We start from the raw sequence: 27,859 nt of genomic DNA, 5'->3' as shown, positions 1-27,859 counted from the left end.
CAGCATGGCCAGAGAAGCGGTGCATCGGTGTGCGCCCAGGATCCGAACCCGGGTCGCCAGTAGCAGAGCGTGAGCACTTAACCGCTAAGCCACGGGGCCGGCCCTAGAAATCAGCTTTTTATTTCTAACTTTATTCTTTATCACTATAATGTTTACATTTGAAACACTTAGCAAGATTTCGGAGACTCTCTCAGAATAAAAGTGTGCTTTGGTGACAGACATTTTATTATCTAAAGGGAGAATGTCTACTTTATTCTATCCTCAGAGAAAGATCCAGCTTGAAAAAGAAAGACACAGGCTTTCTAGCGTGTCCCCCTTTTGGTAAAAGTTGTGAGCAAACAAGCATGCTAATAAGAAATAACTATAAGGAGAAAGCTTACTTGAAAAGTGTTCAGTGGGCCAGGGAAAGGATCGACTATCTTGGTCATTCAGTCGCCTGGATTCTATCCCCGGCTCCCAACCCCCTTGGAAGATGGGGTTCATCTGAATCAGGATTACTGATTTTTAGTATAACAAATATAAACAACTTAGGAGTTTGAAAATAATACCTACAATGTGTAAAGGCTCTTAAAGTGCAAGAAAATTGTCTATTTTTGTCTGAAAAAGAATCCTTTTAAATTACTATAAAACAATGATTAAAAAATCATGACCCTATCTAAATTAAATATTTTGCTCACTTTAAGCATTCAAATATAGGAGCTACCTTCATTTCTATGTGCAAAACAGCAAGCTTTTTCTTCCTGATCATGATTAGAAATGCACAGCAGTCCACTCCTTACAATTTTCTCACCTTTTGAGCTATACCTGTAACTCTTTCCTAAGGAAGCCAGTGGAAGACACTGCACTTTATAAAACTGGCTTCCTCACTCATACTAAAATCTATTTGCATATAAGCAGAGTCCAGTATGAATACTGTTTGTACCTTGCATAGTAACTGGAAGGTCCTCAATAAATATTTGCTGAATGAATAGATAATTGAGCATCTCAGCAAGAGTTAAGAATTGCTATTCACATATTTATATATATATTTTTTCTTTGAGGAAGATTGGCCCTGCGCTAACATCTTTTGCCAATCTTCCTCTTTTTTCTTTTTTCTCCCCAAAGCCCCAGTACATAGCTGTGTATCATAGTTGTAGAGTTGTAGCTCTTCTATGTGGGACGCCACCTCAGCATGGCTTGATGAGCGGTGAGTAGGTCCGCACCCAGGATCCAAACCAGCAAACCCCGGGCCGCCGAAGCGGAATGCGCGAACTTAACTGCTGTGTCACCAGGCTGGCCCTAACACATATTTATATTTTAGTTGTACTCTATGTGCGCTTTTGGATGCTTAATATTGAATTCTTAGCTTGTTGTTCAGATAGCTAAAACTATTTACATTCTAATGCAGTGGTTCCATAAACTGATCAGATTCACTAGGGGACTTTTTTAAAGGCAGATGCCCAAGCTACCCCCAGAATAATGACTATTGACCTAGAACGGAAGTAATCTGGCAATCTTAATTTTCTAAAGCTGGGTGATCTTGATATCAGCCATGTTTGAGAACCACTGACATGTGGTGAATATAAAAAAAAACTCTATAAAGCATAGAAACTCAAAGTTGAAAGGGATTTTAAAAGTTATCTAGTCAATCTAAATAGGATTAATTGCTCAAAACTTTATCAGAATCTAAAAGGAAAGTTATCATTGCTTTTTTTGAGTGGCCTGCTGACTATATTCTTAGCCTGGGAATAATTTAGATTAATAAATACTTGAACTATAAAATTCGAGTTCTGGGTAATATTTAGTCTGGTAATACCTAGTAGAGTTGAAGGCACTTGTGGTATACATTACTAGAGCTGACCAATATTCTGTTTCTTCTCTCCTTCCTAGGTACACAGACGACTATACACACCTGAAGTTAGGTTGAGCTGTGTGGGAAATGTGTCATGTCTGAACCAAAGCACACAAGAACAGACATGAGCTCTGCATAGGCTCTCTTCCCTTGCTGCAGTAATCAATGAGGCCTCCTGTCAAGATGGTAGAGCCAGAGACTGAAGCAGCCTAAACCACCGAGTCACTGCCCATAGTTCAGCTCCTTCTAATCCACAGGGGACTTTGCGTCAGTGACAAGTAAACACTCATGAGGTGAACCATGAGATTTTGGGGCTAATTTTCTACTGCATTATTACCTAGCCTATCCTGATTATGGAATATTCATACCTTAGGACCTAACAGTTACACTCCCATCTTAGAGAAATCCTCTGTATGAGAATGCTCACAGCAGCATTGTAGGTTGAGGTTGTTTCCAGTTTTTCACTACAATGTCTATCAATAGAATGGATTACTTGTGGCATGGTCATTCAAAGGACTAACATTAGAGATTTGGGATAAATCTCAAAAACATACTATTTAATGAAGTAATAAACTTACAGAAGGATATGAGTATGACTATTTATATAAGGTTTTAAAATATGTGATTTTATGGATGCATAAACATCTAGTAAAAGTAAAAAACATGTATAGAATGATAAATGCTAAATAAACGTTAGTGGCTACTCTTTGGGAGAGAGAAAGGGTAATGGGATTAGGAAGAAGGACATAGGAAATCACAACTTTATCTACAATGCTTTATTTATTTAAAAAAAAAAAGATCCCAGGGAAATAAAATAAAATAAAAAGAATCAATAAAGAAAAATTCAGGTTCCAATTCTTAGCTGTCAGTTCTGGTTGAATTCCCACTTAAATTTCTAACAGAAACTAGATATGGGGAGGGCTTTTTCAATAAATAGAGAAGAGATCTGAGGTCAAATTTATCCTGAGACAAGGGAAGTGGAGCCACAGAAGACCACGAATGCTCAGGAATTAGAGACGCCTGGTGCTTCTGAAAGAGGGGTGTGGGGCTGCATTAAAATAAGAGGATTGGTTGAAAGTCTGCCTGAGAAGTAGAGCATCTCCCACTCCCCAGCACCACACAGCCCAATGACTACTCACTCTTTCTTAGTCCTGGTAGGAAACTTAGGTTACTCTCTAGTGAAACTGACCAGAAAGTCTCAACTCAGGCACACCAGGTAGAGGTGGGGGTATGAGCCTGAATCAAAATGGAGACATTAACTGAAAGTCTACACTCAACACTGGATTCCCCAACACAATTCTTCTGGTCAGGATATACACAACCTTTGACCCAACAACTGTATCCTAGGTATAAAGAAAATCTTACCCAGTTCCACTGGAGAAACATCAGAGGTATTTACCGTGGCATTTTATGTGGAGGCAGAGATCTGAAGGCAACCCAGGTGTCCACCACAGGGAGAAGGGCAAGGTAAAATGGTGTTCATAATACCACTTATGTAAATTTTTAAAAAGGACATACAAAACAATACCTAGTTTTCAAGAACATATATACTAATAAAAAGATACACAATGAGCACATAGAATGGTTACCTATGGGTGGAGAGGGTGACTAGAGTGGGATATGCAAATAGAGGGGAATTTTAAAAATGTGATAAACAGCACAAAATAACATGGTAGAAAAAAGTCCAAATATCACAGTAATAATAATTTTAAAACCATCATAACATAAATCAATTTAAATTATAATAAATGACTAATTATAATAATGATAATATTATAATAATGCGTTTAAATGGACCAAACTCTCCAGTTAAGACAGGTTGTCAGGTCAGATTTTTAAAATCCAGCTTACAGTTTACAAGAAACAGATTGAAAACCTAAGGACACAGAAGGGTTGAAAGTAAAAGGATGGAAAAAGTTAAACTAGGCACATACCTAGCAAAAGATACTAAAAGATGTTACCAGCAGATAAAATAGACTCGAGGACAAATAGAATTATTAGGAATACACAGGGTCACTACACAAGAATTTTCAATTTCCTAGTGAAATGTATAATTTTGAACCAATAAAGCTATAGAAGATTTGAGCAACGTGATTAACAAACTTGACCTAATGGACATACAGTCATTCACTATAAACTCTGCACCCAAACAGCATACAATAAATGTTGTTTTGAAGCTTACTTGGAACATAATAAAAACTTGATCATATGCTAGATAATAAGTGTGTCTCAACAAATTTCAAAGAATTGAATAATGCAGACCATTTTTCAGACCAAAACGAAATTAAACTAGAAATTAATAACAAAAAGGCAACTAGAAAACCCCCAGGTTTGGAAATTAAGAAAGTATACTTCTCAAAGAAGAAATCATAACAGAAGTTAGAAAATAAACAATAGAAAACAATTAAAAAATTACATAATAAAACTTGGATACGACTCAGGTAGTGCTTAGAGAACTTAATAGCCTTAAATGCTTATATTAGGGGGTAAGAAGCTGAAATGAATAAGCTAAACATATCTTTAAAGAAGTTAGAAAAAGAGTAGCAAAATAAACCCAAAGAAACTATAACAAAAGAAATAATACAGATAAGGGTGGAAACAATGAAATTAAAAAATATAATACACACAATAAGAGAATCATCAAAACCAAAAGTTGGTCTTCTGAAAGTCCACTAGATTAGACAAACCTACAGCAAGATTTTCAAGGAAAAAAAAAAAGAGAAAACCCATAAATACATGAAAGTAGGAATAAAAATGGGACATTAACACACACTGTAGATAAAATATTACGAATTTTGTGCCAGTAACTTCGAAAATTTTGATGAAACTGACAAATTCCTATAAATATAAAATGTTTCAAAGTGATTCAAAAAGAAATAAAAATGGAATTTTTAAAAGTGGAATTAACAGTTAAAAATCTTCCCACAAAGAAGGCTTTAGGCACAGATAGCTTCATTGGTGAGTTTTACCAAAAATTTAAGGAGCAAATACCAATCTTAAACAAGTTCTTCCAAAATATACAAAGAGAAAGAATGCTCCTCAACTTTTTGAAGACAGCAAAATAGGCAAATTTTGTCCTAAAAATAAAAAAAACCACAAGGGAAATTACAGGACAATTTAACTCATAAACATACGCAAAATCTAAACAAAATATTAGCAAACGAAATCTAACAGTGTATTAAAAGGAAGGTCGACTTACGTTTATTCCAGGAATGTAGGGTTGTTTAAAAAAGCAATTAATGTAATTCACTACATTAATAGAATAAAGAATCTCATACAATCATCTCAATTAATGCAGAAAAAGTCTGATAAAATTTGACATCCATTCATGACAAAAAGAAAGCACTCTTAGCAAACTAGGAATAAAAGGGAACCTCTTTTACCTGATAAACAGTTTCTACAAAACCTACATCAAATAACACACTAAATGAATGCTGAAAGCATTCTCTTCAGGATTAGTAATAACACAAGAATGCCTACTAAACCACTTTTATTCAATATTGCACTGGAGGTTCTAGCCAGCATAAAAAGATCAAAAGAAAAAAAAAAGTATGATTAATTGTTAAAAGTATAAGGAGTAGGAGGGAAGAAACAAAGCTATCATTATTTGTAGGTGACATAATTATTTATAGAAAATCCAAAAGAATCTGAGTACAAATTACTAGAATTAATGAGCAAGTTAAGCAAGATGATTAGACAGTGGATTAAAATACAAAAACAATTTGCATTCCCATACACCAGCAACAAAATGTTAAGACACAGTTAAAAAAAGATACCATTTGCACGACTGTATACATTTGCCAAAACTCATCGAATTGTACACTTAACGTGGGTGCATTTTATTGCATATAAATTATATCTCAAAAAAACTGTAGGAAAAAAGGCACCATTTGCAACAGCAAGAACAAACCTAAAGTACATAAGAATTAATCTAACATATATAAGGCCTTTCTGGGAAAAATTTATAAAGCTTTACTGAAAGGCACAAAAGAATATTTAAATAAATGGAAAGACATAACACATTCATGGACTGGAAGACTTAATATTGTAAAGATGTCAATTCTCCCCAATTTAATCTTTAGATATAATGAATCTCCGATCAAAATTCCAACAAAATTTTATGAGGGACTCAATAAGCTGATTCTAAATTTACATGAAAGAGCAAAGAATAGACAAGACATTCCTAAAAAAGATTACTTAATCCCTTACACTAATTAAGATAGTGTGACATTGGCAAAGGGATGGACAATTTGACCAAAGGAACAGAATAAAGAGCCCAGAAATCAGACCATGCATATTTAGAAATTTCATTTATGACAATGGTGGCATTGTAGGTCAGTGAGGAAATGATGGGTTATCCAATAAATGCCCTGAGACAAGTTATTATTCAAATGCAAAGAGAGAGGGAAAGAGAACTGAATATTCTATATTATACCATACAGAAAAATCCATTCCAGATGAATTAAAGACATATGTGAAGGGGACATCTTCAAAACTGAAAAAAAAAAAAAAAAAAAAAGAGAGAGAGCGAAAAACCACTACAATGTTGGAGCAGGCAAGGATTTTTTTTAATGAAAAAATGCAACATAAAAAACACTAATCAGGGGCCGGCCCGGTGGCGCAAGCGGTTAAGTGCGCGCGCTCCGCTGCGGCGGCCCGGGGTTCGCTGGTTCGGATCCCGGGCGCGCACCGACGCACTGCTTGGCAAGCCATGCTGTGGCGGCGTCCCATATAAAGTGGAGGAAGATGGGCACAGATGTTAGCCCAGGGCCGTCTTCCTCAGCAAAAAAAGAAGAGGATTGGTGGATGTTAGCACAGGGCTGATCTCCTCACAAAAAAAAAAAAAAAAAAAACACTAATCAAAAAGAGAAAAGGTTAACAAATTTAACTGAAAAATGGATTACAAGCAACAGGTAAAATTCACTACGAAATGTAGTGGGGAAAAAAGCATATTTTTTTCCCAGCGGGAAGAAGAAAACAATGGGAAACTGAAGGAAAAACAATAACAGTCAGAAAGTCAATCCAGTTATAAAGTTGGCAGGCATGATTTTGAGCAATCAGTGGTGTGTAACAAAGAAGCCCCCACTGAACTCTGATGAGAGAACAACCGCACAGGCGTCACGACACTGGACTACACAAAAGGATTTACAGAATGGCAGCACACTGTTTGACTTGGTAACGAATGCTATTAACTGTAAATGCTGTCATTTAGTTTTTAACTTTTAGGTTTAACCCTTAATAAATCTCAGAAGACTTAGTTATGGTCATAGATAAGAACAGAAATACTATCAGCTTTGACAATATAAAAGTAATGGCACAGATGACAGAAGTTAGGAGGCAAAAGGAGAAGAGAGAAGTAGAAGGTACTAATTTCCTCAGCTGACACAGTGCAAGTCAGAAGATGTTACAAGAAACTGAGGTTTAAGAATATTATTTAAAATTACCAAGTTAACCAACTTAAAAAAATGGTGATATAATTATGAAAAACTGGAATGGGTTGATATAGAGAGTTATAAATGAGGTTGGTTCCTTACACTACAGAAAGAATTCAATAATGTCCAAAACTGATAAGTCAAGAAAAGTGCTCTCAATACATTATTTGGCCATATGGAGGTAACCACTAGTAGATCTAAAACCCAGACAAAGCACAATGAAGTGTGGGAGGATGTGCTGCATTTTATTACAAGCTCTTCTGTATTACTGAATTTTTAATCCATATGTGTGTATTATTTTAATAAATAGGAAAGTTTTTAAAATTACTGAATGAAAAAAAGAAAAGATCAAGAACCCTAACAGCTTGTTTAGTCAAACTACCTACTATCAGGTAGGTAAAAGAAAATGGATGTCTACTCCAACAGAAAAACTTCTAAACACTTGATAAAGACTAATGATCAGAAAACCTACCAACTTTATCCAGCAGAGTACACTTAACATCATCATTTAATTCAGGGTGAAGAAACCAGAAAAGAGGCTGAATCTCGTCCTTCTAGATGTCTCTTCCTCCTTACTTTTCCTCTTTCTCTATTTCTCCAACTTTTTTGTTCCCTCTACTTTCTAGCATGAATATTCAACTAAAAAAAAAATATATATATATAACACTAGATTTGTTTAGAGAATATAGCCTTATGTTTCCTAATTTTCTCTCAATACAAAAAGAGCAAATTAGGTTGATTTTCATTTCCATGTTGTCTAAACTCATTTTTAAAATCTCTATGGGGATTACTGCTGTAGAGAAGAAATGATCTCTACCACTGATTTAAGGGAGAACACAAACAACAAAAGGCAACCTTGCTAAACCCAGCACAAAAATTACTACTCTTCAGCGTATTAATGTTTCTGCTGGAGATCGCTCTATTACTTAGACTTCAGGGCTCAGGAGCCAGCTTTCCACACAGACATTTATGGTGATTTAAAGAGATGAAAGCTTGAAGTCTAAGTTCCCCAAAAGTAAAGTGAAAACCAGAAGGTTAAATGTTCACGTTAGTTGATATTTGGTTTTGATCCAAAAGAATTTAGCAAGGTCTCCATTTCAGCACAATCCATATCCGTATCCAGGTATATACTTACACTATATTTGCAAGGTCAAGTGGTTTCTCTGGTTGATCAGGAAAAACAGGATGCGGGGGTTCTCTGGTGGGTACACACCCCAAAGATTTACTAATGGCATGGCTCAGCTTCTTTGCAGGGGATTTCTGTGTCAAAGTAGAAAATAAGGAATTAAATCTTCAAAAGAACGAAAAAGAACTTCAAAAGAACTTGGTGACAAGAGCTGTAGAAAACATCTTTTCAAATACAAACTAAGTTTCATTATAATGAACATTACTGAGCTTTGCAGAAAGGAACCTACAGTTGTTCCAAGGTCATTTGTGGTCCTTCATTTCTGTACTGACTCTCCCATTTCTACTACGCAGTCACACTATCAAGTTAACGTTAACTTTCCTTTTGAACATCTCTATGTGCCCTTTGCATGAACTCCCTCTTTTGATGCTTCTGGATCGTTTCTGGTAAGATGTTATAGCTAATTCCCCAATTAGAGCTAGAAATTTTTGCTGGGCTAAAATACTAAAAGGCTAAGATGATGCTGAGAACTCATGGCTTTTGAATGTTAGCAAATCAGCTAACTAAGCCACATCCCAAAAAGTGGCTATTAAGAGAATATTCCCAAAATAAATGTGAGTCAGAACATTTGGTGTTAAGGGTTTGGCTATGTACACATACAAATGAGTGCACACACATACACAGGCAGTCAGCATCAGACTCGTGACTCTAAATTATGATAATGCTGAAGGTACAAAAATAAGTTGGCATACTAACACATTTCTCTGTAAGGGAGAATAATATACACCAAATCCAAAGACTAATAGTCTAGGATTTAACAGTAATATGCACCAAAGTAAACAACCTGCCACAATTAAGTTACGTAGGACACTCAAGTCTAAAACCTCTATTTAAAGGAGGCTCTTCATATACTGATTTTATTGTCCACCCAATTCCCTTTAAGTAACACTGTTGTCTGGGATTTTCCTGGCAGGATATTAACTGCAAAAAAGTTCAAATATTTCAATCTACTGCCTCTGCGGTGTATTACCATCTGCACCACTTTAATTGGAAAATAGAACTTGTTTGCAGCTGTGTGCCTCATCAATACCACATCGCTTAACTTTTATATGCTGCTTGCACATATTTTTACACAAAATAAGCAAAAATCTGTTTGCCTTTATGACTATATAGGCAAAGTTAATTAATACTTCGTTTATAATAAAGACTAAATAATACCAATTTCTTCAGAGACTTCATATATTGGTTCCAAATCACCTACCACTATCCCCTCAACACATTAAATTCTGGGAATAGTCTAAATGTAATCTAATTTCCTGAAAATTATATGAAGCTAAACAAAGCAGAAATTCTGAGCTTCCCTCTAACTGCTCTCCACTGTCCTGCTGCCCAATGACTACCTGTAATGTGGCTGATTCTTCCCCCTCTAATCCATCTTTTACACTGTCCCCAGACATCATGTCAGTCTTCTGCTTAAAATCTTTCAAATGTTGATAATCATTTATAGAATAAGATCTAAATAAACGCTGTCATATTCCATACAAGCTCCCGCCTCCTTCCTCACATCTCACCTCACACCAGCATAAATGATGAGCTGCTCAGTTAACCCAACATACCACGTTCTCTTAGGTCTCTGTACCTTGGCACGTGCCTTTCTGATGCCCCTCTTTCCCAGTCTATTTCTCTGTAAATTTTCTGCTTGCCTCTCAAGACTGCTTGCATGCCTCCCTCCCTCTGTGAAGACTTTCCTCACTGCTCCATAAGTCGGTGCTCATCTCTCCAAGCTACTCATTTATCATGTACACATTTCCACTCTTGCACTTTGCGTCGATATTGCACTTTTTAATTTATGTGCCTATCTCTGTTAGACTGGTGCTCCGGAGGGGTAAGATCTACATTTTATTCATCTGTGTATTTCCAGAACCTGTCCTACAACAGAATGTTATCTGAACAAATTATTTGCCTAGATGAATTTCCTAGATGGCTTTTTCCTGACCAAACTACATAACCTTTATTTTTTGAGAATCATGATACAAGTAGGAGACAATCAGAGAATATCTTAATTCACCTTTACAACAACACTATACCTGTAATCCATGTATTAATTTCATGATTTTTGCTATATCTGAGAACCACCTGGGCCATTAATTCATGCAGTCTATGTGAGATGGATTATCATATAGACACCTTTAGCTGCATCCTATGCAATAACAGCCATAAAATCACAGGTTTCATGTATATACTTTATAATAAACATTAAATAACTACATGACAGTTAAAATAAAAAATGTTTCCCTTTACACCACCTAATATTCTCTACCAGTATGCTTGTTGTGCTTTTGAAAATACTGCTGTTAAGTCAAGGTTTAAGACCAGATCCAATTTCTAGTCTCAAAAATATAGATAGAGGGGCTAGCCCGGTGGTGTAGTGGTTAAGTGCGCGTGCTCTGCTTCCGCGGCTCGGGGTTTGCGGGTCTGGACCCCGGGCACAGACCTATACACTGCTCATAAAGCCATGCTGTGGCGGCATCCCATATACAAAGTAGAGGAAGACTGGCACAGATGTTAGCTCAGGGACAATCTTTCTCAAGCAAAAAGAGAAAGACTGGCGACAGATGTTAGCTCAGGGCCAATCTTCCTCACCAAAAAACAAACAAAAAAAAATAGAAAGGTAAAATCAATATATCAAAGTCAATTCCAAACAATTAGAGCACATCAAGAGAGACCTGATATGAAAGGAAGGGAAAAAAACTGGAAATAAATATATATATAGGAAGGAGAATATTAACTAAGGTCTAGGACCAAACCAGAAAGATATTACCTCGAAAATTTTAAAGATACTCATTCAGTTAGGTTGTCTAAACATGCAAACAAATGATTTCCTTAAAAAGATCTCGAAGAGTGAATTATAATATGGACCTGAAGTGAACTTCGCGGTGGAGGTAGTTTAGGAGGCTAAGATTAACAAAACCTGTAGGCAAGACTTTGAAAACTGCTATACGTGCCAAGACAGGGACATCGTGCCAAGACAGGGACATTACCTCTTCTGGCTACTCTGCCCCTAGGACAACGCCCATGATGTGGTGGTCAGTCACTAAATATTCATGGCAGTGAAGAAGGGAGTGAGGGAGGAAGGCAAGCAGTCCAGTTCTAGGGACTGGCGTCTCCCACGCTTCATTTAAGCTACAATGACAGATGCTTCTCCAGGGCTCTGTACCTTTCCCCTCACTTGAACTTTAAAACTGATGTATGGAGAGGCCTTAACCTAGAGAATTAAATCTCCAAAAACTTAGGCGATGATTTTCAAGATTTGTGGGTTTTCAATACCCTAATCCACTTTACCTAATTGCAAAACATTTCCTACCAACTCTTAAAAATAATACCAGTTATAATTTTTAAAAAATATATCAGAGCGTATAAAATGTGTATGTACAGTTTAAAAAGTTATAAGATAAATACCATCTACTCACTCTTCTGCCTGAGAAACAGAACATTATAATCACTCTGAAGCCTTGCTGTGGGCCCTTATGTAACGTAGCCCACTCCCACCACATCTGCTCCTCTCCTGGTAATCAGTATCCTGGACTTTCTATTAACTATTTCCTCGATTTTATTATTTTAGCAATTATATATAAATAATACATGATTTATTTAATGCAGTCACGTATTGCTTAACAACAGGGATATGTTCTGAGATGCGTCGTTAGGTGATTTCATCATTGTGTGAACATCACAGAGTGTACTCACATAAACCTAGATGGTGTAACCTACTACACACCTAGACTGTACGGTACTAATCTCACGGGATCACTGTCAGATATGCGGTCCGTCGTTGACCGAAACGTCGTTGCGTGGCTCATGACACGCATGTTTAAAACCTACACAGATTTACAAATTTTTTTTTCTGCAATTTGCTGCTTTCACTCAAAATTATGTTACAATTCATCCATGGTGATGTAACTGTAATTCATTCATTTTTTCACTGCTTAATTGCACTTCATTGCTTAATCACATAATTTATGTAACCATTCCAGGGCCAATGAATACTTGGGTTGTTTCCATGCTTCCCTCTCATTCACAATGCTGCTGTAAACTTCTTTGTCCACGTCTCCTGGGGGTCATGTGTAAGAATTTCTTAAGAGTGGAATTACTGGGTCATAAGTTACATTCAATTTTACTAGGCTCTGTCAACTTGTTGTAACAAAGTGGTTACACTAATCTCCACTCCCATCAGCTGTGTGAGAGACTTGCTGACTTGCCACATTCTGGCCAACCCCTGCTATTGTCAGACATTTTAACATTTGCCAATCTGGTGGCTGACGAATGGTACTGTGGTTTTAATTTGCAATTCCCTGATTACTAAAAAGACTGAGCATCTTTTCTTGTATTTATGGGTCATTTGCGTTTCTTCGTCTGTGAAATTCCTCTTCCTGTCTTTGGCGTAGTGTTTCACTGGGTTGCCTTCATTGATTTGTAAGAGTACTTTATATTTTTTGTATTTTAACCCTATGGAAGGTATGTCTTGCAAACAACTCCTACTTTAAGGCTTATTTTTCACTCTAGTGTTTTTGATGAACAGTCATCTTTAAATATAATGGTAGTCCTAATTTATTAACCTTTTCCTTTATATTTTGTGCTTTTTGTATCTTAAGAAATATTTCCCTCCCTGAGGTTACAAAGATATTCTCCCACATTGTCTTCTAAAGTTTTAACCTTTCATATTTTTAAGTTCAAATCTACTTAGAACTGATTTTTTTGATAGGTATGAGGAAAGAATGCAATGTTAGCCTATATGGATAACCAATTGCCTCAGGATCACTTAATAAATAGTCCATCCTTTTCCTACAAGACAGATATTCTATTTCTATTCCCGTACCAGTATCACAATGACTTAATTGCTATAGCTTCCTCTTAGCTTTTCAGGTAGCACCAGGGCCCCAAATTTTCCATTGTTCTTTAGGAATCTTCACTATCCTTGACCCTCTGCACTTCCACTTAAATTTTAGAATCAGTCTGTCACTTACCACAAAAAAATCCTGTTCAGATTTTAATAGGAACTGATCAAATCTATAGACAAGTTTGGAGAGAACTGACATCTTTACATACTGAACACTTCTTTCCATGAATGTGTTCATCGCCTCATGTATTTAAGCCTTCTTTAATGTCTTTCAATAAAGTTATATATTCTTGTCCATAAAGGATCTATGCATCTGTTATTTATTTGAAGTCATTTTATGGACAGATTTTGTATCCAGCAACCCTGCTCTCTTTTTACTTTATTTTTAAAAATTGTGGTAAAATATACATAACATAAAATTCACCATCTTAACCATTTTTAAGCCTACAGTTCAGTAGTGTTAAGTACAGTCATGTGCGTTACAATGTCATTTCGGTCAACAACGGACCACAAGATGATGGTGGTCCTATAAAATTAAGACCATACAGCCTAAGTGTGTAGTAGGCTATACCATCTAGGTTTGTGTAAATACACTCTATGATGTTCACACAACAACAAAATTGCCTAATGACGCATTTCTCAGAATGTATCTCCATAGTTAAGCGATGCACGACTGTATATTCACATTGTTGTACAACCAATCTCCAGAACTTTTTCATCTTGCAAATCTGAAACTCTACACTACTAAACAACTCCTCATTTCCTCCTCCCTGGAGCCCCTGGCAACCACCAGTCCACTTTTTGCTTCTATGAACTTGAATGTGACTACTCTAGATACTTCATGTAAGCAGAATGATACAGTATTTGTCTTACTGTGATTGGCTTCTGTTACTTAGCATAATGTGTCCTTAAGGTTCATCCATGCTGTAGCATACATCAGAATTTTTTTCCTTTTCAAGGCTGAATAATATTCCATTGTATGTATCTACCACATTTTGTTTATCCATTTATCCACCAATGGACACTTGGGATTGCATCCAAGTTTTAGGTATTATGAATAATTTTGCTATGAACACGAGTGTACAAACATCTCTTTGAGACTCTGCTTTCAATTTTTTTTGTATATATACCCAGAAGTGGAATTGCTGGGTCATATGGTTATTCTATTTTTAATTTTTTGAGGAACCTCCATACTGTTTTCCATAGTGGCTGCACCATTTTACGTTCCACCAACAGCACACTTGGGTTCCAACTTCACTATAACCTTGTCAACACTTGTTACTTGCTGTTTTTCTTTTTATTTTTTTTTTAAACTTTTATTTATTTATTTTTTTGTGAGGAAGATCAGCCTTGAGCTAACATCCATGCTAATCCTTTTCTTTTTGCTGAGGAAGACCGGCTCTGAGCTAACATCTATTGCCCATCCCCCTCCTTTTGTTTCCCTTTTTCTACCCAAGGCCCCAGTAGATAGTTGTATGTCCTAGTTGCACATCCTTCTAGTTGCTGTATGTGGGACGCGGCCTCAGCATGGCTGGACAAGCGGTGCATCGGTGCGCGCCTGGGATCCGAACCCCAGGCCACCAGTCACGGAGCAAGAGCACTTAGCCACTAAGCCACAGGGTGGCCCCTGTTTTTCTTTTTAATAGTAGCCATTCTAATGGGTGTGAGGTGATATTTCATTGTGGTTTTGATTTGCATTTCCCTAATGATTAGTGATGTTTGGTAAACTTTATCCTGGTAAAGATTTTTTTTTTAATTGTGATAAAATATACATAATATAAAACGTACCATTTTAATCTCTCTGGTAAAGACTTTTGCCCTGAAATCTATTTTCTGAGATTAATACAGTTTCACTAAGTTTCCTTTGGTTAGTTCTTTGCCTGGTACATCTTTTTTCAATCCTTAACTTTCAACTTTTCTGTGTATATCTTTATTATTTTTGCTGTTTCTTATAAACAGCAGAAGACCCCAATTTATAAAAATATCCATTTGACCAATTGTTGCTTTTTATCTGGAAAATTTCATTAATTTACTGGTTACTAATATATTTGGATTTATGTCTATAGCTTGTTATGTCATTATTACTTCATTTTTTTCCCTTTTATTTTTGTCCTTTCTTACTTTTTAGGTCTAATTTTTCTCATTTTATTTTGTTTTCCTTTTTTGGCAATTATATTCTTTGAGTAGACTCTTCTAGTGGTTGCTTTGTTTTTCTGAATTGGAAGTAATGTTTATTGAGAACTTAGTGTCAGGCATCTGACAGGTGCTTTGCACACATACATAGGCTCGTTTAACCCTCACAAAGGTCTTATGAATTAGACGCCAATACTCTCAACTTTATAGGTACAGAAACTAAAGCTCACATAGCTAGGCCTGTCTGACTCTTTTCATGGTACAACAGAGCCCCTCACCAAGTAAAGTCACTCAGAGAAAGAACAAACAGGAACTGGGAGAGACAGCCCAGGACAGTGAGATGTTCTTGCAAGGAGTCAGTTAGAAACAGACTGGGGACCCCAAGTACCACACTGGGGGTCGTGAATGGGAAGCTCGACTGAGACGGGGTGGAGACACAGAGTTTCCAATTGAGGTGGGGGCTGTGCTGCAGCAGCTGCACTGTGTGTTCCTGTGCCAGGGCTGAGACTTGTTTTCCTCACATAATCGTGGACCAGGCACTAAGACATTCTGAAAATTTTTTTGAGCTCAGTGGACTGTATTTTCAATCAGCCTGGAACTAATTCCTTGCACAGCACAGTCTTCAGCTCAGGGTACATGCTGACAGGCCCTGACACTTGGGAGCACAACAACCTAATGGAAAAAGCTCAGGACTGATGCCTCGGAGGCCATTCCCGTCATGCTCACATCAAATTACTCTCTGAGTACATCATCCTGAGTTCCAATCCACCATCTGAGGAGATCTAAGCAGAAATATAAGCCTACTAAATCCTCAGACAAGTTGGGAAACTCCTCTATTTTAACATGAACACTTAGCATAATCTTAATCAGCATCTGTACTCTTATCCTGTAACTTAATTCTTTACTCTAATCATGCCTCAAATATTCATGTCATAGTTGATTAGTACTTTAGCTACATCTTATTTTAAGCCCACCAAAATTAGTCATTATTATTATTTTACACATGAAGTTTAAATTTACCCACATTTACCAATTCCACTGTGCACCATTTCTTCTTGTATCCCATTTTTCCCTTCTTGTTTCAATTTATTTTTTCCCCCAAGTATATCCTTTACTAGTTCCTTCAGCAATGGTCTATTGGTGGCAAACTCATTGAGATTTTTTCTGAAAAGATCTTTATTTCTTCTTTGCTCTTGAACAGATTAGCTAGGTACAGAATGCTAGGTTGATCTTTTCATTCTATCATTCAAATCTTTGAATCGTCTTTCACATTTTCCATTTCCCTACATCTGTGCTCACTAATCTGTATCCTGGTTAATTTCTTCACATCTATTTTCCATTCTCTAATTTTTGCTGTAGCTATCTCCAATTTGCTATTTAATCCCTCCATTGAGCTTAACCTTACTATTTTTTATTTCTGGAAGTTCAGTTTGGTCTTTTTTCATATTGACTTGTTCCTTTTTAAAATGTCACTATTACTAAATTTACTTCAACTTTTTAAATGTATCATTTTCTAAAGTTCTTGGCATACTAACTTACTATTTGTTGTGTTTCTGCTTCTCCCTCATAGTGGAATGTTTTGTAACTGAGTTTGCAATTTTTTTTTTTTTTCTGGTGAGGAAGACCAGCCCTGAGCTAACATCCATGCCAATCTTCCTTTTTTTGCTGAGGAAGACTGACCCTGGGCTAACATCCCTGGCCATCTCCCTCCACTTTATATGGAACGCCACCACAGCATGGCTTGACAAGCGGTGTGTCGGTGCACGCCCAGGATCCGAACCCCCGGCTGCAGCAGCAGTGTGCGCACTTAATCACTACACCACTGGGCCAGCCCCCGAGTTTGCAATTTTTGATAAAGAGCTCACCTTTAGCAGAGATTGTTTTCTGTATAGGAGTCCCATTGGTACCTTCTCTGGGTCAGTGGAGTATTTCTAGCCCCTCTTTTTTAAGGAGGCAGCTCTTCTAAAGTTCGAGCCTTTATAAAAATATCAATTCTACTCACCTTAAGTGGATCCAAGATAGTTTTCCTATGACACAGGGGCACTAAACCCCAACCACTGACCTAAATCTAGTATCCAGTCTGATAGAACCCTGGGACACCACAGTTTTAGGTTTAATTTCTGACAGCCAAGGATTTCTCTGACTTTTATTCAAGTTCAGTTCTGCGTTTCAATCTTGTGTTTCTGCTGTTATATTTAATCCAGGATGCATGTCTGTTGTTGGTGATGGGAGGTTACAATTAGCTTAGTCTACCATGTTGCTGGATCTACAAGTTAGGTTTGTGCAACAGATAGACCTTCTAAAGTTGAATTATTTTCACACTTCCAGGATAAATGCTATTTGATCATGCTCAAATTAATTTACTAACTTTTTTAATGTAAGACTTTTTTTTTTTTTAAAGATTTTATTTATTTATTTTCTTTCCCCCCAAAGCCCCAGTAGATAGGTGTATGTCATAGCTGCACATCCTTCTAGTTGCTGTATGTGGGACGCGGCCTCAGCACGGCCGGAGAAGCGGTGCGTCGGTGCGCGCCCGGGATCCGAACCCGGGCCGCCAGCAGCGGAGCGCGCGCACTTAACCGCTAAGCCACGGGGCCGGCCCTAATGTAAGACTTTTGCATCTATATTTTAAGCAAGGATGGCTTACTTTTCTTTTCTGGTGCTATCCTTGCCTATTTGCAGATGCAAGTTATGCTGGCCTAGTAAAACTGGTTGGATGGCTTCCAATCTTTTCTTGTGATCTGGAACGATACATGTAAAATGAAAACTATCTGTTCCTTGCAGGTTTGAGTGAACTCACCTTCACAACAGTCTCTGCTTCATGCTTTCTTTGAGGTATGGATCTTTGATTCTCATTCTAATATTTTTACCCGGCTTGTGGCCTATTCAGATTTTCTACTTCTTCCTGCACCCAATTTGGTAATATCTATTTTCCTAGAAAATTGCCCACTTCATTGAGGTCTTCCAATTCATCAGCATAAAGTTGTTCATAGTATTGTCTTACAATTACAAAAAAAGCAAAATTGTTCTGTACCTAAATCCCTCTTTTCATTGCTGACATTTTTTTTACTTTTTAGAAATTACACTTGTCAAAATATTAGATCTATTCTACTAATTTTTTTCAAACCACCATCCTTTTGTTACATTTATCAAGTTTGTTATTTCTATTTCAATAATTTTTGTGTTCATTTTATTACTCTTTTCTACTTCAGGTTTATCAGTTCTTTTTCAGTTTCAGAGTTGAAATCTAGGTTCACTTATTTTCAATATTTTTTCTAAAAAGTTCATTTAAGGTTATAATTTTTCCTTTGTGTACCATTTGAGACAGAACACACAGGTTTAGACATGTGCTTTTCTAGTCATTTAAATTTTTTTTTTTTTATTTTTCTCCCCCAAAGCCCCAGCAGATAGTTGTATGTCATAGCTGCACATCCTTCTAGTTGCTGTATGTGGGACGCGGGCTCAGCATGGCCGGAGAAGCGGTGTGTCGGTGCGCACCCAGGATCCGAACCCGGGCCGCCAGCAGCGGAGCGCGCGCACTTAACCACTAAGCCACGGGGCCGGCCCTCTAGTCATTTAATTTTGATAATTTTGATTATCAATTATCTTTATCCCATAATTTTAAAGATTTTATTTATTTATTTATTTTCCACCCAAAGCCCCAGTAGATAGTTGTATGTCATAGCTGCACGTCCTTCTAGTTGCTGTATGTGGGACGCGGCCTCAGCATGGCCAGAGAAGTGGTGCGTCGGTGCATGCCCGGGATTCGAACCCGGGTCGCCAGCAGCGGAGCACGCGCACTTACCCGCTAAGCCACGGGGCCGGCCCCTTATCCCATAATTTTAGAAGTTTACTTTCTTTTTAAATTCCAGATGTGTATACAGGTTATTTTTTTCTTTCTGTAGTGGTTTCTAATTTTACTGCATAGTGGTCAGGGAAGGCTCCATTCTGAATCAAGGCCAGAAGGAGATGAGGGAGCGAGGCATGTGGACATCTGGGAAAGAAGCTCCACAGGCAGAGGGAAGAAAAGCAACGGCCTTGAGACGTGAACTTTGCTGGTGTGATGAAAGAACAGCAAGAAGTGCAGTGTGCTTGGAGTGGAGTGAGGGAGAGCAGGGTAGGAGATGAGGTGAGAGGTGGGGGGATCAAGTGGTATAAGCCCTTGACACCGAGTGAGATGGGAAACTGCTGGAGTGTGTTGAGCAGGAAGGATCTGATGTTTTTAACAGGATTATTCTGGCTGCTATACTTAAAACAGACTGAAGGTAACAAGGGGAGAATGAGAAACATGATTCAGATCATCATTTAGAAAGCCTCGTAATAATTTATAAATGTATATATTTATATACATACACGCATAACCATGCAGTGTTATCAAGAGCAGGACAAACAGGCTCACAACTGATATCAACTCTCATAAATTACACTTTTTAGCATTTTGGACACGCCCTACATCCCTTCCAATGTCGTACGCCTTAAACTGTTTTGTCTCATATTAATATTCTGTACTACCTTTTTCATCCCTTTATTATGAACTGTTTGTATCCTTCTCTGAAATAGCATATATGTGGTTTTTGGTCATTTTATTAAGTCTGAGAGTTTTTATCTTTTAAATAGATGAGTTTAATTCATTTACATTTATTTTAATTGCTGATATCTACGTTTAAGTTTCTTCCTAGCAACTTATTTTGTGTTTTCTATCTACCATGATATTCTTTTATCTTTACTTTCCTGTATTCTATAGGATTGGACAAGGTTGTTTTTGCTACATGTTTTCTTCTAATAGTTCTAAGACTTTATATTTCACAGTCATGTGCCACATAACAACATTTCGGTCAACGACGGGCCACATATACGACAGTGGTCCCGTAAGATTAGTACCATACAGCCCAGGTGTGCAGTAGGCTAGAGCATCTAGATTTGTGTAAGTACACTCTATGATGTTCGCACAACAACGAAATTGCCTAATGACACATTTCTAAGAACATATCACCGTCGTTAAGCCATGCACGATTGTATATCTAATTCTTCTAGGAGTTACCCTTAAATTTTTAATGCATACTTAAAATCACATTTTCTTACAAGTTAGAGTTAATTACATTTATTATCCTCCCCGTGAAATCTTTAGCAAGTTTTTATTTCCCTTTTTCATTCCACTACCTACAAATTCCATGTTGCTATCTTTACTGACTTAAGTTACAACTTATTAAAAGTCATCTTATATTTTACAATCAATATTTACTTAGATTTTACATTGTATATTTTACAACCAATATTTATTTAGATTTAACATTGTTTTCCTGATTTCTCTGTTTCTTCTTTTTTTTATACTCCATTACCTTCTTGGTTCATTTTTTTCCCTACTGCAGTATATCTTTATTTTTTTATTTTTTTATTTTTTTTTTTAAAGATTTATTTATTTATTTTCCCCCCAAAGCCCCAATAGATAGTTGTATGTCATAGTTGCACAGCCTTCTAGTTGCCGTATGTGGGATGCAGCCTCAGCGTGGCCGGAGAAGCGGTACGCCGGTGTGCGCCCGGGATCCGAACCCGGGCCGCCAGCATCAGAGAGCACGCACTTAACCGCTAAGCCACAGGGCCGGCCCTGCAGTATATCTTTAAACAGTTCTTTCAGCAAAGGGCTTTCAAAGTCCTTCAAGTCTGAAAATGTTATTGTAGTGCCCTTGCTGCTGAAAGATAGTTTGGGAGGGAAAAGAATTTATGTTTGAATTTTTTTCTCTCAGCACCTTGAAGACATTGTGCTTTTCTAAAAACCAGTGATGAAGTCTAACGTCATTTGGATTCTCATTCTTTTGCAGACCATCAGTCTTTTCTCTCTGGTGTCTCCTAGGAATTTCTCATCATTATCACGAGGATGTAGATAGGTGCTAATTTGTGTTGTTTCTTTTTTAAATGTATTTTCCTGACCAGTTAGTAGGCTCTTTCTACATAAGGGCTCACACTTTTTTCAGTTGGAAAATTTTCAGACGTTATTTCTTCAAATATTGTCTCCTGTCAATTTTCTTCACTTGCAACTCCTATTAGATATATATTGGAACTGTCACATTGTCCTAAATGCTTCAACCTTTGTTTCATACTCTCTTATCTCCTGATGCTGAGGGTTGGGAGAATTTCTCACCCTGATCTTTTAATTCACTAATTTGTTCTTTAGCTATATCCAGTTTGCTACGCTGCCCATCCAATGAATTTGTTCAACAACTATATTTTTCATTTTCATTACTGTTTATTGTTTCATAACTTCCACTTTTTTTTTTTTTTTAAAGATTTTATTTATTTATTTTTTTCCCCTTAAAGCCCCAGTAGATAGTTGTATGTCATAGCTGCACATCCTTCTAGTTGCTGTATGTGGGACGCGGCCTCAGCATGGCCGGAGAAGTAGTGCGTCGGTGCGCGCCCGGGATCCGAACCCGGGCCGCCAGCAGCGGAGCGCGCGCGCTTAACCGCTAAGCCATGGGGCCGGCCCCATAACTTCCACTTCTTGTATTAAGCATGAAAGTCTATCCTCCCTCTAAGGAAATTAAATTGACCTATTTTTAAAGTTTCTTTCTGATTGTTCTACTTCCTAGAGTATAGTTCTGCTGTTTATATGTCACTGTGCTAGGCTTCCTCTCTTGGCCATGCAAACATCTCCCACAGGACTATTCACTTGCCACCTTAGCCAACAGTGGCCTCCTGGCTGGGGGGCCTCATGCTGAATCTGTTCTAACAAAGTCAGCAGAGCAGCTTCAGGGTCCCTGCAGTAGTGATAGCCTCAAACAGGCAGTGTAAGCAGCTCTTTTCTGCAACTTTTCATTTAATATATACCTCCTTCATTTAGAAACATCTTATGGTTTCAGGTCTGGAACATTCCTTTTTTTCTTTTCAATCCTGAAAGGGAACTTACTAATCTAATGATGTTTTATCATTTCTATGGGTTTGGTGAAGAAGGGGGAAGAGGTAGTATGTGTTCAGTCAACCATCTCGAAACCGGATCTATTACTTCCTTAGATATCATCTCTCTGCATTCTCTTTTTGTGTGTGTGTGTGTTCTGCATTCTCTTTAGCCTCTTTCTGGAACTCTTATTAGACAGCACTCCTCAATCTATCCTCCATGTCTTAATTTTTTTTTCTATTACTTTATCTGTTCGTGATGTGCTTAGGAACAATTCTCTGCTCTAGTTTCCAGCTTGTAAGTTTACTCTTCAGCTGTAAACACTGTTAATCAGCCCATCTAATAAATTTCTTATTTTGACAATGAAAATTTTAATTTCCAGGATCAATACGTATTTTTTGTAGATAAAATAATAAATCTGTCTCCAAAGGTTTAACTATACACATTGTAAAATCTAGTTCTACTTATTCTATTAATTCTATGTCTGAGATAAATTCTTCTGTTATCTCCTTTACATGGTTGTGTGTGTGTGCACGTCTCTCTCATTTTTGGTGATTTTTTTTTTTTTGGTGAGGAAGACTGGCCCTGAGCTAACATCTGTTGCCAATCTTCCTGTTTTTGCTTGAGGAAGATGGTCCCTGAGATTACACATGTGCCAATCTTCCTCCACTTTATTTATTTATTTTTTTTGTGAGGAAGATCAGACCTTAGCTAACATCCGTGCTAATCCTCCTCTTTTTTTGCTGAGGAAGACCGGCTCTGAGCTAACATCTACTGCCAATCCTCCTCCTTTTTTTTTTCACCCAAAGCCCCAGTAGATAGTTGTATGTCATAGTCGCACATCCTTCTAGTTGCTGTATGCGGGACGTGGCCTCAGCATGGCCAGAGAAGTGGTGCATCGGTGCGCGCCCGGGGTTCCGAACCCGGGCCGCCAGTAGCGGAGTGTGCGCACTTAACCGCTAAGCCACCGGGCCGGCCCTCTTCCTCTACTTTATATGTGGGACACCTCCACAGCATGGCTCGATGAGCAGTATGTAGGTCCGTGCCCGGGATCCGAATCCACAAACCCTGGGCTGCCGAAGTGGAGCGCAAACTTAACCACTACACCACCAGGCTGACCCCATGGTGATTTTTAACAAAATGCTCATCTTTGTAGTCAAGGCTCCCTGTTCAGACAGTCTACTCTATCTGTGTGCACTGCCTGCTTGGAGGGGAGGAGTTGGACTTGTTTTCAGTGAGACTGGAGGAGGGACAGAAGGTGCCACCTCATGAAAACGCTTTGTAGCGAAGTCTTCTGAGCATGGGAGCTCCCTGTTCTCCTGGAATTCACCAAGCACCTGGAGCCAGCCCTGCCTCTCCAACCCAAGCTCCTATACACACTACACCTGCCTGAGACACCTCTATCATCATGCTACAGCACCAGAGTCACTCTGTCATTTGCCCTGAGCCCTTCACAGCTCCCCATATCAACTACTTCCAAGTGGGAACACTCCAGATGCTGCTCCAATCCTTAGCAGCAATACTTTCCTACTCTTGTTTTGGATTAAGGTTTTTTTCTGCAAACTGATCTCATCTGCTTTTCATGGAGATTCTTCAGAGTGTGGGGCCTACCATGGGTTTCCTTGCCTTTTTTTCCCTCCTAGTGTACTTGCAGATTATTCTTAAAATTCTAATCTATCATTTCTAAGTATTTGGGGCAAGATGGAAAGGCTATAGCATGTCCTCATTTCACCACCTTGAAATGGAATTCCCATTCCTTTTTTTTTAAGTTAATAAAAATTTATTTTTTAAATTATGTAATATCTCTTTTGATATATTATTTTTTTACATGGGCTTCAGAATAACTGCTTTAGAAAGTAAAAAATTAGAATTCCTAAGCTCCAGTTTAACTTAATTTGTAAAGCTATAATTTTGATTGATTAATGTAAGAAAGAAATGTAATCCATGTAATTTTTGTTACTATTCCAAGATTTAAAAGTATTAGCTGTCCGACAGTTATGAAAATGTGGCTGGGTAGAATAAAATATAATCAGTTCACATATGTCTTCTGAAACATGCTTATAAATTACAAAAACCTCTTAGCCCACAGAAAGAAACCACTGCTATTCCAACTGGTTCAACAATAGCCAAGGTAGAAGCTGTGGCAAGAACAGTAGGAACATGGATTGAGCAACAAATAGCTTCAGCCTCCCTTTCAGGGGGAAAAAAACCCCAAAAAACAGATTTGTTGGAATTCAACATCATATCAACCTGGCCTGAGTGGGAAGCCTTCAATTTTGTGTGGGGGTTGGCACCCCCACAGTACAAACAACAGGGAACAATGCTGCCCTGAGTATTGGACTGTCCTTTGATATCATGGACAGAATTTCCTTTCTCTGTAGCTTTAACTGGCAGCTAATATTCCTGTCTTCTTCAGACAATTTGTTAAAAGAGTTTTGTTGCTCCATAAGAGAATTAAAAGTAATATATTCCTATTAAATGAAGACGTGAATAAACAGTAAAGCTCATACACTGGGGGAGTGTAAGGTAGTAAAGACCCCTTGGAGAGGAATTTAGCAATATTTAGTAAAACTGAAGATGCACATTCCCCTTGATCCAGGGACTCCACTCCTAAAAACATACTCTGGAAAAACTCTCCATGCTGCACAAGATGACCTGCACCAGAAAATTCACTAAAGCTTTGTTTGGAAAAGTAGAAAATAAGAAACAGGTTGAATGTCAATCAACAGGAGAATAAATAAAATGTGGTCTATGACTAGAACTGAATTCTATATGGCACTGAAAATAACCATATCGACATGGAGATCATTTTAAATACAATGTAGGTAAAAAAAGGAAGCTGCAGAAGGATATATGCACTAAGATGCTACTTTTATAAGTTTGAAAATATGAGAAACGATGCTATATATTTTAATGTCACACACATATGTGCAATAAAAAATACAAAAATATGCACGGAAATATTCAACACCAAATTCAAAATATAGGTTATCTTTGAGGAAGGAGGAAAATGGGTATATATTATGGACCTTTTTCCTTATCTGAACATATAGATCTATTTCACTTATTTTGACTGCTACACAGAATTCCACAGTTACCGTTATGTACATACCATAATAAATTTAACCATTTCACTACTGTTGGAGATTTTGGCCATCTCCTTTTTTGGGAGGACATCACAAATAATGCCTATATGATATCCTCATAGAAAAATCCTAATATACTTGGTACAAATGTTTTTATGGGAGAACTCCTATACGGAGAATTGTTGAGTCAAAAGTTATAAGCATTTTAAATTTTATTTTTCAAATGTATCAATTCACACTCCTATTAAGAATCTTCTAGAGTCTTCTTCTCCACACTCTTGCCAAACTGAATATTACGAATCTCTTACATTTTTTTGTAAGTTGGGTGGGCATAACATGAACATTTCCATGATCAAAAGTAGTTTAAAAATTGGAACAAGTGGGAAATGCCAACTTGGATAAAATTCTTTATTAAACACTGGGGTATAAAGGCTAATAACATACTAAGGACTTAACGATCTAATGGAACAGACAGACAAATGGACAAATCGTTACAATAATGTGATCAGTGCTTTGAAAGAGGTAGTCAGTATGCCATAGCAGAGCATGAAGAGACATGGGAATCAGCTTGGGGGATCAGGAAAAGAGGCAACAGCTGAGCTGAATATTAAAAGCTGTACAGAAGCTGACAAGGGAAAGTTGCGAGGATGGGGAGAAGAGGAGATAAAGGCAGCTAGACCAACAGATTCAAAGACATAAAAGCAAGAAAATATGGTGGAACAAGCAACTGCAAACAGTTCAATATAGTGAGTGAAAGACACAAATAAAAGTCCCAGACCAGAGACATAACTATAAAGGCTTTCAAAACATTACCCCGGAAGATATAACCCTTCAGTGGGTTATAAATCATCTCTGATTTAGACGTTGCTTCTAGCATACATTGAACAGATAGTCCTCTGGCTCAAATGTAGCAACAGATAGCACAGCAGGAAAGAACGAGGAAGGAAAAGTATGACCAATATTCCAGGTTTTGGCAAACAAAGCAGAGCACACGAGTACTATAGAAGTAGATTCACAGGCAACTAGAGTGCAGGAAAGGGAGGCTGAAGGTTAAAGAGAGCATGAGGGTCAGAAAACCAAGAAGACTTGCCATATGCTTCTTTGTACAGCACCACTCTCCAGGGCCTGGAACATAACAGGCACTAGAAATGTTTACTGAACCATTACCAGGTCAGAAAGCTCTCTGTGTGGTTTAGACTGACCACTGTATGACTACACCTGGGCACACAATATCTCCAACACCTGTCACAAGTACTGCCACAGGTCAAGGCAGAACAGAGCCAGCAGTCAATCAACACCATACATGATACAGATACACCACAGTCAGGAGCCAAAGATGACCATCACTATTATTTAGCACTGCTCTGAAACAGTGTTTCCCAAACTTGTTTGAAGATTAAAAAATTCCTGGGGTACTTGTTTAAAAAATAAAACAGATTCCTCTACCTCAACCCAGACCTACTAAGCTAAAATTCCCAGGAGTAGAAGCCTGGTACTTTGTATATTTAACATGCTGCCCAGCTGATTCTTTTCAGGCAATTTTGGGAAGTACTACTCTAGAAGTTCTCGGCAACACAAAGAGGTTAAAAAAAAACTATAACTATTGGAAAATGATTAAGTGACTGTTTCCTATAGGCGATATAGTGATCTACTTAGAAGTTCAAGAAAACTGACTGAAAAATTACTAGACTCATGTATTGACAGAAAAGCTAGTGAGACTTCAAGATGGAAGTGTGTGTAAGACCATTGAACATGGGAGTCTTAGCGTGGACAAGAAGCCTGGGCTGGAATTACAAACTGGAGAAATCTATCAGTGTCCAGGGGGGTCACCTAAAACCTGGAACTGTGTGAAAACAGTCAGAGAGAGGGCACTGCAAGAGAAGAAAAGACAGCTTAAGAGAGACTGCCAGCGAACACATATCTGGTTTATCGTAGGTAATCAAAGGTTTAATAAGTAACACATGAATGTTTCATAACTGGTCATTGTGTAGTCACCAAATGGAGATAACATGGAATGAATATACAATACACGTGTATTAACTTTATTTAGAGAAACAGTTCTACCCTAAATCTGTATCTATAGATCTCACAAAGTACCAGATATCCAAGCAATAATCACTGGTATATTTGAGTTAATGTAGAAAGAGACAAGCAATTCACACTGTTGGGTCATGTAGATCTCTCTAATCCTCTCCACACATGCAAGTAGGATATACACTCTCCAGTTCAGCTCTGGTGGCCACTTGTAAGAATCAAAAAAGATCTAAAGCTGGAGAAAGGCTCTGGGTAAGTGATAACTGCGAGAGGAAATTCCTCATTTGAAGAACTGCTTGGTTTGGGTTGAGGCATACCTTTCTCCGCAATGAAACCCTCCCTGTCATCTCTTTGCTCTAAGAATAACCAGGCTAGTTGAAAAAAATGCCTTATTGTTTCATAAACTATACATCAATACTTTCTTTGAT

The 27,859-nt window shown here is 37.7% G+C and overlaps 1 protein-coding gene across 9 annotated transcripts in view; it reads right to left on the bottom strand.

Moving 5' to 3' along the window:
- Window positions 1–27,859, bottom strand: part of DTNB (dystrobrevin beta) — a 253,246-nt gene that overhangs the window by 115,320 nt on the left and 110,067 nt on the right. For all 9 annotated transcript variants that reach the window (XR_015553675.1, XM_014781904.2, XM_087437043.1 and 6 more), the window contains one exon: window positions 8,399–8,523. Coding sequence is in view for 8 of the 9 variants with exons in the window: in XM_014781904.2 (XP_014637390.1) it covers window positions 8,399–8,523 (125 nt within the window). In the remaining variant the exon portion in view is untranslated. The remainder of the gene's footprint in view (window positions 1–8,398; window positions 8,524–27,859) is intronic.

This window comes from Ceratotherium simum, chromosome 11 (genome assembly GCF_057802395.1).
Source record: "Ceratotherium simum simum isolate JZ-2026a chromosome 11, ASM5780239v1, whole genome shotgun sequence".
Classification (NCBI taxonomy): domain Eukaryota; kingdom Metazoa; phylum Chordata; class Mammalia; order Perissodactyla; family Rhinocerotidae; genus Ceratotherium; species Ceratotherium simum.
Note: the sequence above shows the minus strand (reverse complement) of the source record. Positions and strands in the feature narration are given on the sequence as shown.